General features: G+C 52.6%; 1 protein-coding gene across 1 annotated transcript in view; it reads left to right on the plus strand.

Annotated features, from left to right (window-relative positions):
* The first annotated feature begins 869 nt into the window (after positions 1-869).
* LOC140394415 (general transcription factor 3C polypeptide 1-like) overlaps positions 870-16,045 on the plus strand; it is a 97,260-nt gene continuing 82,084 nt past the window's right edge. Inside the window, exons 1-4 of the mRNA XM_072481667.1 lie at positions 870-1,137; positions 13,893-14,102; positions 14,861-15,037; positions 15,126-15,269. Coding sequence (XP_072337768.1) covers positions 917-1,137; positions 13,893-14,102; positions 14,861-15,037; positions 15,126-15,269 — 752 coding nt within the window. The 5' untranslated portion in view covers positions 870-916. The remainder of the gene's footprint in view (positions 1,138-13,892; positions 14,103-14,860; positions 15,038-15,125; positions 15,270-16,045) is intronic.

Genomic DNA, 16,045 nt, shown 5'->3' on the forward strand with positions numbered 1-16,045 from the left:
TTCTATATGTTCTATGTGTATACGGGTGTGTGTGTATATGAGTGAGTGCGTATACGGGTGTGTGTATATGAGTGAGTGCGTATACGGGTGTGTGTATATGAGTGAGTGCGTATACGGGTGTGTGTATATGAGTGAGTGCGTATACGGGTGTGTGTATATGAGTGAGTGCGTATACGGGTGTGTGTATATGAGTGAGTGCGTATACGGGTGTGTGTATATGAGTGAGTGTGTATACGGGTGTGTGTATATGAGTGAGTGTGTATACGGTGTGTGTATATGAGTGAGTGTGTATACGGGTGTGTGTATATGAGTGAGTGTGTATACGGGTGTGTGTATACGAGTGAGTGTGTATACGGGTGTGTGTATACGAGTGAGTGTGTATACGGGTGTGTGTATACGAGTGAGTGTGTATACGGGTGTGTGTATACGAGTGAGTGTGTATACGGGTGTGTGTATACGAGTGAGTGTGTATACGGGTGTGTGTATACGAGTGAGTGTGTATACGGGTGTGTGTATACGAGTGAGTGTGTATACGGGTGTGTGTATACGAGTGAGTGTGTATACGGGTGTGTGTATATGAGTGAGTGTGTATACGGGTGTGTGTGTATGAGTGAGTGTGTATACGGGTGTGTGTGTATGAGTGAGTGTGTATACGGGTGTGTGTGTATGAGTGAGTGTGTATACGGGTGTGTGTATATGAGTGAGTGTGTATACGGGTGTGTGTATATGAGTGAGTGTGTATACGGGTGTGTGTATATGAGTGAGTGTGTATACGGGTGTGTGTATATGAGTGAGTGTGTATACGGGTGTGTGTATATGAGTGAGTGTGTATACGGGTGCCGGGCCGGGGTTTTGAGCCGCTCTGCAGCACAAACGCGTGTCTTTGCTGAGCCGCCGCCGGCTCTGGGTGGCGGTGATGGCGGCGCTGGACTGGCTGCTGGATGAAGTGGCTCTGGAGGGGCTGGACGGCATCACCTTCTCCACCCTGTGGTTCCGCCTGGACAACTGCCTCCCCCCCTGCCCGCTGCTGCTCGACGCCGCCACCAAGCAGTTCGTGTGGGAGGCGCTGGCCGCCTGCCCGCAGCTCCGCTTCTTCCAGCTGCCCCGGGACAGGCCTTTCCTGGTTTTCCATGACCGGTGAGTGAGTGGCTGAATTCAGCAGCGAGGCCCAGGCTGCAGGGCCCAGGCCCGGCCTGCAGCTGAACCGCCTTCCCTCAGCCCCGGGCTGTGGCTACAAGACTCACCCAGAGAAAGGAGCCACAGTCTGGCAGGGGGGAGGGGGCTGCCAGAGGTGGGGAAGTGGCTGGGGAGGGGCGCTGCCAGGTGTGGAAGGGGCTGCCAGGGGTGGGAAAATGGCTGGGGAGGGCGTTGCCAGGAGAAGGGAAGGGGCTGGGGAAGGGCGCTGCCAGGGGTGAGGAAGGGGGCTGCGAGGGGGTGGGGAAGGGGGCTGGCAGGGGTGGGGAAGGGGCTGGGGAGGGGGCTGCCAGGGGTGAGGATGTGGCTGGGGAGGGGGCTGCCAGGGGTGAGGATGTGGCTGGGGAGGGGGTTGCCAGGGGTGGGGAAGTGGCTGGGGAGGGGGCTGCCAGGGGTGGGGAAGTGGCTGGGGAGGGGGCTGCCAGGGGTGGGGAAGGGGCTGCCAGGGGTGGGGAAGGGGCTGGGGAGGGGGTTGCCAGGGGTGGGGATGTGGCTGGGGAGGGGGTTGCCAGGGGTGGGGAAGGGGCTGGGGAGGGGGCTGCCAGGGGGTGGGAAAGTGGCTGGGGAGGGGGTTGCCAGGGTGGGGAAGTGGCTGGGTAGGGGTTGCCAGGAGAAGGGAAGGGGCTGGGGAAGGGCGCTGCCAGGGGTGGGGAAGGGGGCTGCGAGGGGTGGGGAAGGGGGCTGCCACGGGTGGGGAAGGGGCTGGCACGGGTGGGGAAGGGGCTGGTGGAAGGGCACTGCCAGGTGGGGAGGGGCACTGCCAGGGGTGGGGAGGGGCACTGCCAGGGGTGGGGAGGGGCACTGCCAGGGGTGGGGAGGGGCACTGCCAGGGGTGGGAAATGGCTGGGGAGGGGGTTGCCAGGAGAAGGGAAGGGGCTGGGGAAGGGGGCTGCGAGGGGTGGGGAAGGGGGCTGGCAGGGGTGGGGAAGGGGCTGGGGAGGGGGCTGCCAGGGGTGGGGAAGGGGCTGGGGAGGGGGCTGCCAGGGGTGGGGATGTGGCTGGGGAGGGGGCTGCCAGGGGTGGGGATGTGGCTGGGGAGGGGGCTGCCAGGGGTGGGAAGGGGGTTGCCAGGAGTGGGGAAGTGGCTGGGGAGGGGGTGGAGGAGGCAAGGGGGGGGGGGGGGGGCTGGGGAGGAGGCCAAGGGGGGGGGGGGGGGGGGGGGCTGGGGAGGAGGCCAAGGGGGGGGTGGGCGGGGGGGCTGGGGAGGAGGCCAGGGGGGGGGGGCTGGGGAGGAGGCCAAGGGGGGGGGGGCTGGGGAGGAGGCCAAGGGGGGGGGGGCTGTGGAGGAGGCAAGGGGGGGGGGCTGGGGAGGAGGCAAGGGGGGGGGGCTGGGGAGGAGGCAAGGGGGGGGGCTGGGGAGGAGGCAAGGGGGGGGCTGGGGAGGAGGCTGGGGAGGAGGCAGGGGGGGGGCGGCTGGGGAGGAGGCAGGGGGGCGGCTGGGGGGGGGGCTGGGGAGGAGGCAAGGGGGGCCTGGGGAGGGGGCTAACGGGTGGGGAAGGGGCTGAGGGGAGGGGGCAGGGGCGCTGGGGAGGGGGCTAACTGGTGGGGAAGGGGTTGGGGAGGGGACTAATGGGTGGGGAAGAGGTTGGGGAGGGGATGGGGGGTTTGGGGAGGGGGGCGGGGTGTAGGGAAGGGGTCTAACGGTGGGGAAGGGGCTAGGGAGGGGGCATCAGGGGGGGCTGGGGAGGGGAGGGGGGGGGTGCCTGGGCTGGGGGGCTGCAGGGCTCTGGTAGGGAGAGGGGGGATGGTATTGGGGGCTCCCACGTCTCTGGCGACTACTAGGGCTGGGAGGGAAGGGAGGAAATCTGGGTCTGCCCGGGTTCTGGGAAAGGGGACGGTTTGGAGATGCGTCAATGGGATCAGTGGGATGCAGATTTGAGTTTCCTGTCAGTTCAACCATGGCCTGGTTAAATGGTGGCGCAGGCTCAAGTTGCCAAATAGCCTACTCCTGTTCTATGTTTTAAAAAAAAAAAAATTTTTTATTAAAGGTTTTCATAAAATATCAATAACAAAATGAGAAAGAAAAAAGAACCCAACGGGGTTAAGTACAAAACACAATCTAAAAAAGCAACGCCCAAACCCCCCCCCGTACCTAAATAATAAAATAACATTAACACCCCGACTTAAGACAACAGGTGTATACACTCCCTCAGACCCTTCCAGTGTAAATAACATAAACAAAAATAAAGTAAACTCCCCCCCCCCCCCCCCCCCCCCCCCCCCACCCCCCCGAGCTGCTGCTGCCATTGACCAATGTCTATCGTTCTGCCAGAAAGTCTAAGAGCCCGTTATGAAAATTATGGCTGGAACAGGGACGCAGGAAGGAGGGGGCCTCGCACAGTGAGGGGCCGAGGGCAAAGGGGGTAGCCGAGGTCAGCCAGAGTTCGCTGACTTCTGGAACAACATGGGAGGTGCAACTACGCTAGAGGGGGATCTAGCGGAGGGTGATTGGGGGGGGGGGGGGGGGGGGGTGGAGTTAACTGGGTTGCTGCTGCCAAGGAGAAGGGGGAGCTGTTATGGGACGGGGTGGTCGAGACGTTGGGGGCACCGTCGGTGGGATATACAGGTACGTGGGAACCGGGTGAGGAGCTGGGTTAAAAGAGGGGATGGCTAGTCGACAAGGGGGGGTAGGTAAAGAGCCCCCCAACCCGGCTGATCACTGGGAACGTGAGAGGGCTGAACGGGCTGAATAAAAGGGCACGGGTACTCGCACACCTAAAGAAATTAAAGGCAGATGTGGTTATGTTGCAGGAGACGCACTTGAAACTAATAGACCAGGTCAGACTACGTAAAGGATGGGTGGGGCAGGTGTTTCATTCGGGTTTAGATGCGAAGAATAAGGGGGTGGCTATCCTAGTGGGGAAACTGGTACTGTTTGAGGCAAAGACCATAGTGGCGGATAGTGGGGGTGATGGTGATGGTGAGTGGCAGATTGCAAGGGGAGGCGGTGGTTCTGGTGAATGTATACGCCCTGAACTGGGATGATGCAAACTTTATGAGGCGTATGTTGGGGCGTATCCCGGACCTGGAGGCGGGAAAGTTGGTAATGGGGGGGGACTTCAATACGGTGCTTGATCCAGGGCTGGACCGGTTGAGGTCCAGGACCGGGAGGAGGCCGGCAGCGGCCAGGGTGCTCAAGGACTTCATGGAACAGATGGGAGGAGGAGACCCCTGGAGATTTATTAGGCCGAGGAGTAAGGAGTTCTCATATTTTTCTCCCATGTTCACAAGGTATATTCACGGATAGACTTTTTTGTCTTGGGAAGGGCACTGATTCCGAAGGTGACAGGGACGGAGTATACGGCCATAGCCATTTCGGACCACGCTCCACATTGGGTAGATCTGGAGGTAGGAGAGGAAAAAGAACAGCACCCAATCTGGAGAATGGATATGGGCTTATTGGCGGATGAGGGGGGTATGTCTAAGGGTGAGGGAGTGTATCGAAAGGTACTTGGAGCTTAATGACAACGGAGAGGTTCAGGTGGGAGTGGTCTGGGAGGCATTGAAGGCAGTGGTCAGAGGGGAACTGATATCCATAAGGGCACATAAAGGGAAGCAAGAGGGTAAAGAAAGGGAGCGATTGTTGAGAGAACTTCTGAGGGTGGACAGGCAATATGCAGAGGCACCGGAGGAGGGACTGTACAGGGAAAGACAAAGGTTACATGTGGAATTTGACCTGCTGACCACGGGTAAGGCAGAGGCACACTGGAGGAGGGCACAGGGTGTACAGTATGAGTATGGAGAGAAGGCGAGTCGGCTACTGGTCCACCAATTGAGGAAGAGGGGAGCGGCGAGGGAGATAGGTGGGGTGAGAGACGAGGAGGGAGAGATGGAACGGGGAGCGGAGAGAGTAAACGGGGTGTTCAAGGCATTCTATGAGAGGTTATATAAGGCTCAGCCCCTGGAAGGGAAGGAGGGAATTATGTGTTTCCTCGATCAGCTGGAATTCCCGAAGGTGGAGGAGCAGGAGAGGGCGGGGCTGGGAGCACAGATTGAGATGGAGGAGGTGGTAAAGGGGATTGGGAGCATGCAGGCGGGGAAGGCCCCGGGACCGGATGGGTTCCCGGTGGAATTTTATAGGAAATATATGGACCTACTGGCCCCGCTCTTGACGAGAACCTTTAATGAGGCCAGGGAAAGGGGGGAAGTTGCCCCCGACTATGTCGGAGGCGACGATATCGCTACTTTTGAAGAAGGAAAAAGACCCGCTGCAGTGTGGGTCCGACAGGCCCATTTCCCTTTTGAATGTAGATGCTAAGCTCCTGGCCAAGGTGATGGCGACGAGGATAGAGGATTGTGTCCCGGGGGTGGTCCACGAGGATCAAACTGGGTTCGTTAAGGGGAGACAGCTGAACACGAACATACGGAGGCTGCTAGGGGTGATGATGATGCCCCCACCAGAGGGGGAGGCGGAGATAGTGGTGGCGATGGACGCCGAGAAAGCATTCGACAGAGTGGAGTGGGATTATCTGTGGGAAGTGTTGAGGAGATTTGGCTTTGGAGAAGGGTTTATTGAATGGGTACAACTGCTATATAGGGCCCCGGTGGCAAGTGTGGCCACGAACAGGCAGAGGTCTGACTACTTCCGTCTTTATAGAGGGACGAGGCAGGGGTGTCCCCTGTCTCCGTTACTGTTTGCATTAGCAATTGAGCCCCTGGCCATAGCACTGAGGGGCTCCAGGAAGTGGAGGGGAGTACTCAGGGGAGGGGAAGAACACCGGGTATCATTGTATGCAGATGACTTATTGCTGTATGTTGCGGACCCGGTGGAGGGGATGCCAGAGATAATGCGGACACTCAGAGTTTGGGGAATTCTCGGGGTATAAATTGAATATGGGGAAGAGTGAGTTGTTTGTGGTGCGTTCGGGGGAGCAGAGCAGGGGAATAGATGATCTACCGCTGAGGAAGGTAGCAAGAGATTTCCGGTACTTAGGGATTCAGATAGCCAGGAGTTGGGGAACCTTACATAGGCTTAATCTAACATGATTGGTGGAACAGATGGAGGAGGATTTTAAGAGATGGGCCATGGTGCCCCTGTCACTGGTGGGTAGGGTGCAGGCGGTCAAAATGGTAGTCCTCCCGAGATTCCTTTTTGTGTTTCAGTGCCTCCCGGTGATGGTCACGAAGGCTTTTTTCAAGAAAATCGAGAAAAGTGTTATGAGTTTTGTGTGGGCTGGGAAGACCCCGAGAGTGAGGAGGGGGTTTTTGCAGTGTAGCAGGGATAGGGGGGGACTGGCACTACCGAGCTTAAGTGAGTACTATTGGGCCGCCAATATCTCAATGGTGTGTAAGTGGCTGGGAGAAGGAGAGGGAGCGGCGTGGAAGAGATTGGAGATGGCGTCCTGCAAAGGAACCAGCCTACAAGCACTGGCGACGGCGCCATTTCCGTTCTCCCCGAAGAAATACACCACAAGTCCAGTGGTGGTGGCAACACTGAAAATTTGGGGGCAGTGGAGACGGCATAGGGGAATGACGGGAGCCTCGGTGCGGTCCCCGATAAGAAATAATCATAGGTTTGTCCCGGGGAGAATAGATGGGGGATTTAGAGCTTGGCAGAGAGCTGGGATTGTGCAACTGAGGGATCTGTTCTTAGACGGGACGTTTGCGAGTCTGGGAGCGCTGACGGAAAAATATGGGTTGCCCCAAGGGAATGCATTTCGGTACATGCAACTGAGGGCTTTTGCGAGGCAACAGGTGAGGGAATTCCCGCAGCTCCCGACGCAGGAGATTCAGGATAGAGTGATCTCGGGGACATGGGTGGGGGATGGTAGGGTGTCGGATATATACAGGGAAATGAGAGACGAGGGGGAGATCATGGTGGATGAGCTGAAGGGAAAATGGGAAGAAGAGCTGGGGGAAGAGATTGAAGAGGGGCTGTGGGCAGATGCCCTACGTAGGGTAAACTTTTCGTCCTCGTGCGCCAGGCTTAGCCTGATACAATTCAAGGTTTTGCACAGGGCGCATATGACCGGAGCAAGGCTCAGTAAATTTTTCGGGGTAGAGGATAGGTGTGGGAGATGCTCGAGGAGCCCAGCAAACCACACCCACATGTTTTGGTCATGCCCGGCACTGCAGGGGTTCTGGGTGGGGGTGGCGAATGTGCTTTCGAAGGTGGTGGGGGTCCGTGTCGAGCCAAGCTGGGGGTTGGCTATATTTGGGGTTGCAGAAGAGCCGGGAGTGCAGGAGGCGAGAGAGGCTGATGTTTTGGCCTTTGCGTCCCTAGCAGCCCGGCGAAGGATATTGCTTATGTGGAAGGAAGCCAAACCCCCGGGCGTGAAGACCTGGATAAACGACATGGCAGGGTTTATAAAACTAGAACGGATGAAGTTTGTACTAAGGGGTTCGGCTCAGGGGTTCACCAGGCAGTGGCAACCGTTCATTAACTACCTCGCAGAACGATAAAGGAAATGGGAAGGCAGCAGCAGCAACCCGGGGGGGGGGGGGGGGGTGGAGGGTGGAGGGTGGTGCTCGGGGGGGGGGGGGGGGGGTGGAGGGTGGTGCTCGGGTGGGTCCTCGGGTGTTTTTGTATAGATATTTGTACTTGGTTATGTATACTGGATTGTTTGATTTTATTATTTGGGAGAGTTATTATTTTTGCTATAACAGTTGCCATTTAGTTTATATATTATTTATCTATTTGTTAAAAAACGGTCACTTATTTATATTGTTTTATTGTTGTAAAAAGGAAAAACCTTTGTATGGTTTTGTTTGGCCGAAAAATTTGAATAAAATATATTTTTAAAAAAAAGAAAGTCTAAGAGCGGTTGCCACTGCCTAAAGAACCCTTGTACAGACCCTCTCAAGGCGAATTTCACCCTCTCCAATTTAATGAACCCTGCCATATCGCTGATCCAGGATTCCACGCTTGGGGGCCTCGTATCTTTCCACTGAAGGAGAATCCTTCGCCGGGCTACCAGGGACGCAAAGGCCAGAATTCCGGCCTCTTTCGCCTCCTGCACTCCCGGCTCCTCTGCCACCCCAAATATTGCGAGCCCCCAGCCTGGTTTGACCCTGGATCCTACCACCCTCGACACCGTCCTCGCTACGCCCTTCCAAAATTCCTCCAGCGCTGGGCATGCCCAGAACATATGGGTGTGATTTGCTGGGCTCCCTGAGCACCTAACACACCTGTCCTCACCCCCAAAGAACCTGCTCATCCTTGTCCCGGTCATGTGTGCCCTGTGCAGCACCTTAAACTGTATGAGGCTGAGCCTCGCGCATGAAGAGGAAGAGTTCACCCTCCCTAGGGCATCTGCCCACTTCCCCTCTTCGATCTCTTCTCCCAACTCCTCCCACTTACCTTTCAACTCCACCACTGAGGCCTCCTCCTCCTCCTGCATCACCTGGTAAGTTTCCGAGATCTTCCCCACTCCCACCCACCCCCCCGAGAGCACCCTGTCCTGTACTGTTTGTGGCAGAAGCCGTGGGAATTCCACCACCTGCCGCCTGGCAAACGCCCTTACCTGTAAGTACCTGAAGGTGTTCCCCGGGGGGGAGCCCGTACTTCTCCTCCAGCTCACCCAAGCTCGCGAACTTCCCGTCCACAAACAGGTCCCCCAACTTTCGTATCCCTGCCCTGTGCCACCCCGAAAACCCTCCACCTGTTCTTCCTGGGGCGAACCGGTGGTTCCCCCGTAATGGGGTCCACGCCAAGGCCCTAACTTCCCCCCCTATGCCGCCTCCACTGCCCCCAAATTTTGAGGGCCGCCACCACCACCACCACCGGGCTCGTGGTATACCTCCTTGGAGGGAGCGGCAGCAGCGCCGTTGCCAGCGCCCCCAGACTCGTACCCACACAGGACTCCGTCTCCAGCCTCTTCCATGCAGCCCCCTCCCCCCTCCATCACCCACTTGCGCACCATTGTCGCATTGGCGGCCCAGTAGTACCCACAGAGGTTGGGCAGCGGCAGCCCCCCCTATCTCTACTCCGCTCCAGGAACACCCTTCTCACCCTCGGAGTCCCTCGCGCCCACACAAACTCCATTATACTCCTGTTAACCCGCCTGAAAAAAGCCTTCGGGATAAACACGGGGAGGCTCTGGAACAGGAATAAAAATCTTGGGAGCACCGTCATTTTGATTGACTGCACCCTACCCGCCAGGGACAGCGGCAACGCGCCCCACCTCTTGAACTCCTCCTCCATTTGCTCCACCAGCCTTGTAAAGTTAAGCCTATGCAGGGCCCCCCAGCTCCTGGCCACCTGGACCCCCAAATATCTGAAGCTCCTCTCCGCCCTTTTTAGTGGGAGCTCGCCAATCCCCCTCTCCTGGTCCCCTAGCTGAATTACGAACAGCTGGCTCTTCCCCATATTGAGCCTGTACCCCAAAAAGTCCCCGAATTCCCTAAGGATCCTCATTACCTCTGGCATTCCTCCCACCGGGTCCGCAACATACAGCAGCAGGGCGTCCTCCTGTTCTATGTTTGTATGAAGAGATGACTCCATCTGGATGAAAGATCTGAAAACAGACCCATGGCTGTGTGTAGCAGCAGAGTCTGCTTGGAAAGGTGGCAGTGTTGGCTGTTTTTATATTGTAACAGTCTAGAAACAGGGAATAAATATAATCAATGAGGATCGAGTGTGAAGACAAGGGAGCCTTTTAAACTGGTGGCTATGACTGACTTCTGGTTTGCAGGATAACCTCCTTCCCATAAAACATAGCAGCAGAATTAGGCCATTCGGCCCGTCGAGTCTGCTCTGCCATTCAATCTGGGCTGATATGTTTCTCATCCCCATTCTCCTGCCTTCTCCCCACAATTTCTGATCCCCTTATTAATCCCGCCTGGCGCTTTGGACTAGTTGCAAATTGGGCAAGGAATTCCCCCTGTCACACTGCTAATTGGCCGTTTCCCTGGTAAGTGGTTACTAAAGGCCACCTGAAACTTCCAAAAGCTGTAAAATCCAGCCCATAGTTCCAAGTCAAGCTTGTGTGTAATTTTGAGGGCAAATTGTCAGCGTTGATATGCCCATGTATTTGCTGTCCTTCTAGGAAGTCTTACAACACCAGGTTAAAATCCAACAGGTTTGTTTCAAATCACTAGCTTTCGGAGCACTGCTTGTCTAAGGATGCAGCTAGTTCTGGAACATCTGTCTTCAGTGTTAGCCCTGGAATGTTGTCAAGGAATGTGACATCATCCATCAATTTGCTAATGTTGGTTGGATTGAATTTCTCCTGCTTTCTGTGGACAGGACAGACCTGGGCAAATTTCCATCTTGCAGGTAGATGCCAGTGTTGCAGCTATACTAGACAAGCTCTTATTTATAACAAGAACAAATACAGAAAATGCGGTAAAACAACGAGTTAACAGTGAGCGAATACCTGACGCCCTCTTTTAACTGTCCCACCATCTACCCACACACACAGGACAGGCAAACACTGGGGAGGGCGGGTGAGTTGGGGGGGGTGGGGAATGATAGTAAAGATGAAGGTCAAATGTTAACCAGATGGGCAGAGCACTGGCAGGTGGTATTTAACCCTGGTAAGTGTGAGATGTTGCACTTTGAAAGAAGAAGCAGGTCAAGGGCAGTACATAACGAATGGCAGGACTTGTTCACAGATCCCTGAAGGTGCCAGAGCAGGTGAGTAGGGTAGCTAAGAGGGCATGTGGGGCACTTACCCATATCAGTCGTGGCATAGAATATAAGAACAAGGAGGTTGTGTTGGAGCTGTACTGACCATTGGTTAGGCCACAGCTGGAGTACTGTGTGCAGTTGTGGTCACCTCACTATAGGAAGGGGGTGTTTGCACTGGAGGGAGTACAGAGGAGATTCACCAGGATGTTGCCTGGGATGGAGCATCTGAGCTATAAGGAGGGACTGGATAGGCTTGGATTGTTTTCTTTAGCGCAGAGAAGGCTGAGGGGGATATGATTGAGGTTATAAGATTATGGGGGTTTGGAGAGAGTAAATAGGAAGCAGCTGTTCCCCTTGGTTGAGGGGCCAATCACAAGGGGGCGTAGTTTTAGGGTGGGGGCAGGAGGGGATTTGAGAAAATAAGATTTTCACTCGAGGGTGGTGAGAATCTGGAATGCGCTGCCTGGGAAGGTAGTGGAGGCTGGAAACCTCACAACCTTTAAAAAGCACTTGAATAAGCACTTGAAGCACCCTCACATTCAAGGATATGGGCAAGTGCTGCAAAATGGGATTAGGATGAGACTAGAGGTTATTGTCAGTGCAGACTCAGTGAGCGAAAGGGCCTTTTCTGCGCTGTATGACTTCATAAACGACTCAGATTTAACTACTTTAATCTCCTGCATTAAATTTGTTACCAGTAATTATGTAAGGCTGAGGAAACAAGGTTCAGACAGGGCATTGGAGGGATACAAGATAGCCAGGAGGGAACTGAAGAAAGGGATTAGGAGAGCTAAGAGAGGGCATGAACAATCTTTGGCGGGTAGGATCAAGGAAAACCCCAAGGCCTTTTACACATATGTGAGAAATATGAGAATGACTAGAGCGAGGGTAGGTCCGATCAAGGACGGTAGCGGGAGATTGTGTATTGAGTCTGAAGAGATAGGAGAGGTCTTGAATGAGTACTTCTGTATTTACAAATGAGAGGGGCGATATTTTGGAGAGGACAGTGTGAAACAGATTGGTAAGCTCGAGGAAATACTTGTTAGGAAGGAAGATGTGTTGGGCATTTTGAAAAACTTGAGGATAGACAAGTCCCCCGGGCCTGACGGGATATATCCAAGGATTCTATGGGAAGCAAGAGATGAAATTGCAGAGCCGTTGGCAATTATCTTTTCGTCCTCACTGTCAACAGGGGTGGTACCAGGGGATTGGAGAGTGGCGAATGTCGTGCCCCTGTTCAAAAAAGGAACTAGGGATAACCCTGGGAATTACAGGCCAGTTAGTCTTACTTCGGTGGTAGGCAAAGTAATGGAAAGGGTACTGAAGGATAGGATTTCTGAGCATCTGGAAAGACACTGCTTGATTAGGGATAGTCAGCACGGATTTGTGAGGGGTAGGTCTTGCCTTACAAATCTTATTGAATTCTTTGAGGAGGTGACCAAGCATGTGGATGAAGGTAAAGCAGTGGATGTAGTGTACATGGATTTTAGTAAGGCATTTGATAAAGTTCCCCATGGTAGGCTTCTGCACAAAGTAAGGAGGCATGGGATAGTGGGAAATTTGGCCAGTTGGATAACGAACTGGCTAACCGATAGAAGTCAGAGAGTGGTGGTGGATGGCAAATATTCAGCCTGGATCCCAGTTACCAGTGGTGTACCGCAGGGATCAGTTCTGGGTCCTCTGCTGTTTGTGATTTTCATTAATGACTTGGATGAGGGAGTTGAAGGGTGGGTCAGTAAATTTGCAGACGATACGAAGATTGGTGGAGTTGTGGATAGTAAGGAGGGCTGTTGTCGGCTGCAAAGAGACATAGATAGGATGCAGAGCTGGGCTGAGAAGTGGCAGATGGAGTTTAACCCTGAAAAGTGTGAGGTTGTCCATTTTGGAAGGACAAATATGAATGCGGAATACAGGGTTAACGGTAGAGTTCTTGGCATTGTGGAGGAGCAGAGAGACCTTGGGGTCTATGTTCATACATCTTTGAAAGTTGCCACTCAAGTGGATAGAGCTGTGAAGAAGGCCTATGGTGTGCTCGTGTTCATTAACAGAGGGATTGAATTTAAGAGCTGTGAGGTGATGATGCAGCTGTACAAAACTTTGGTAAGGCCACATTTGGAGTACTGTGTACAGTTCTGGTCGCCTCATTTTAGGAAGGATGTGGAAGCTCTGGAAAAGGTGCAAAGAAGATTTACCAGGATGTTGCCTGGAATGGAGAGTAGGTCTTACGAGGAAAGGTTGAGGGTGCTAGGCCTTTTCTCATTAGAGCGGAGAAGGATGAGGGGCGACTTGATAGAGGTTTATAAGATGATCAGGGGAATAGATAGAGTAGACAGTCAGAGACTTTTTCCCCAGGTGGAACACACCATTACAAGGGGACATAAATTTAAGGTGAAAGGTGGAAGATATAGGAGGGATATCAGAGGTAGGTTCTTTACCCAGAGAGTAGTGGGGGCATGGAATGCACTGCCTGTGGAAGTAGTTGAGTCGGAAACATTAGGGACCTTCAAGCAGCTGTTGGATAGGTACATGGATTACGGGAAAATGATATAGTGTAGATTTATTTGTTCTTAAGGGCAGCACGGTAGCATTGTGGATAGCACAATTGCTTCACAGATCCATGGTCCCAGGTTCGATTCCAGCTTGGGTCATTGTCTGTGCGGAGTCTGCACGTCCTCCCCGTGTCTGCGTGGGTTTCCTCCGGGTGCTCCGGTTTCCTCCCACAGTCCAAAGATGTGCGGGTTAGGTGAATTGGCCAATGATAAATTGCCCTTAATGTCCAAATTGCCCTTGTTGGTGGGTGGAGGTGTTGAGTTTGGGTAGGGTGCTCTTTCCAAGAGCTGGTGCAGACTCAAGGGGCCGAATGGCCTCCTTCTGCACTGTAAATTCAATGATAATCTATGATTAATCTAGGACAAAGGTTCGGCACAACATCGTGGGCCGAAGGGCCTGTTCTGTGCTGTATTTTCTATGTTCTATGTAATTCAAACCCTTCGTGAAATCAAAATCGTGCACTTAAATATAATAGCTACTAATGAAGAATGCCCATTCTAAATTGTTAGTACAAATGCTGTGACTAGTCCCTTGTATGTTCAACTGCATTTTTATCTTTTTATGTTTTCTTGGTAAGATATGAAGAAATTGATCCAGAGACTGGAATTCAAGAGACGCGGAGAGACCCTACACCTAGAGATGATATCTATCCTGTTTGCATCGTTTCAGATAGTAAACATGGAATTCAGGGCTCCTGTCAGTATTTTCACAAACGAAAAGACATAACTGCAGAGATAAGAACTCAGCAGTATGTACCATGCTGCACTTTACAGGAAGCTGTACAAAGGTGAGTTATAAAAGATTGTCTAAATCTGCGGGATTTGACGCATTGAATTTGCACAAATTTGGCACTCGAGCTGACATTGTGTCTTATGACGGCTATATTGTCCAACAGCCTAACCTAATGAAACCGGCTGTCGGGTTTAAAGCCGATTTTTTGACACCTGAGCACTATTGCTTTCATGACTTAGTGCTGCAGGAAATTGGGACGGAGAGGGCAGGGGCAAATTTTAAAAACCAAGGAGGAGAGTTTTAAATTGGAAGCTTTGATGGACCAGTGCTGGGGTGGAGAGCCCATGGAGAGATAGAGCCTTGTGTTGTCAGCGTATATGTGTGAACTGGTCCCTTGCTGTCCCCAAGGAAAGACTTAGAAGGGGAGGCCAAGGAATCCTGTGGCGGTTCCAGAGGTGACCTTATGGAAGTGGGATAAGAAGCCATTGTCTGTCTATGATCTGAAATTGAAGGTTGGAACCAATGGGGACAGTCCCTTGAGCTGGACAACCGAGACGACACTTTTTGGAGGGGGAACAGAATGTAGTACTTACATAAGTGTTTTCACAGTGTGCACTCATTCAGGCGCTGAAGTGTGATATATTACACAGAAGGTCAGCACCAATGGAAGTAGTCTGTACATGTAATTAAAAGGTAGGATATGATGTGGCACTTTTATGGCAGGGTAGACAAATATCTCAGTGCTTCATACCTTGCCTTTTGTATATATTCCCAAGGCTCGCGTTCACGAGATTATTCTGCCTTGTGCTATAGGTGGGGAGAGAAGTTGGTCATCGTCGCCAATCAAATGGTTCGTCGTCGAGCTCTGATTGGGTTGGACAGTGATCCAGAGTTAAGCCTGCCTGACTATTCGTATTGTATACTGGAGAGGCTGGGCAGAGCAAGATGGCAGGGAGAGCTACAAAGAGACCTACACAGTGGAGCTTTCAAGTAAGGACAAATTACAATTCGGAGAAATTGGACCTATTTCGTACTGTTCCTTTAATTTTTTTAACACATTTTATTTTTTCTCCGGTAGAGTTGATGCCCGTAAAATGCATTACCATCGAAGAGTCCTTGACCAAAACAACCTGATAACTCTCCAGTCCCATGTTATCCGGCAGCCGAATGGCAACCAGCAATACTCTATCCTGCTCCTCCTCAAACGCTTCCATGTTGACCGGTAAAATAGTTCATTTTGAAAATTTCTGTCCATGTTCATTGCTGTAGAAGAATGTTGTAATAATGTGCAAAAAATTAAATAGGTAGCCAAGTCACACTTATCGTTCCAATGCAAGATGTGTAACATGAGTATATGAGGAACTTATCCAAATCACGTATAGAAAGAGCCTGTGCAAAGGAGACTGTTTTTTTATAAACATAAATTTTTGAATGTTGGCAAAAGAATTGGCATCTGTACCAGCTCCTAGATCCCATCTGCATTTGCTGAACCGACTAACAATGAGTTCTGCTAGCCTGGACGCAGGGCAGTGTGGGGGTATTTGTGTAACTGAGCATTGCAATCTCTGCAGCACCCCATCGTCGAGCAATGCTGTACATTGAGAGCATTAATTCTGTCTGACAAGTTAATGGCAGCCTCAGTGGCAAACGACCTGGATCAAATCGCATTGGTGATTGTTACAGTCAAAGATTTGCTGCTCTATTTCTTTCCTGTTGATGAATCATTTTTAAAAACAGATACTTTTTCTGCTTCTCACATCTTTCTTTCCCAATCTTTATTTTGCTCTCTGTGCACGATTCAAATTGCTGCCACAATGAGGAATTGAGGCGAGTAGAATTGTTGCATGTAAGGGGGAGATAGATAAGCACATGAAGGATAATGGAATTGAATGTAATGCTGACTGTGTCAGATGAATTGGGATGGGAGGAGGCTTAAGGAACATAAATACCAGCTTGCACCAGGCAACGTGAAAGGCCAGTTCCTGTGTTAGAACATAG

The sequence above is a fragment of the Scyliorhinus torazame genome, chromosome 17 (genome assembly GCF_047496885.1).
Source record: "Scyliorhinus torazame isolate Kashiwa2021f chromosome 17, sScyTor2.1, whole genome shotgun sequence".
Classification (NCBI taxonomy): Eukaryota; Metazoa; Chordata; class Chondrichthyes; order Carcharhiniformes; family Scyliorhinidae; genus Scyliorhinus; species Scyliorhinus torazame.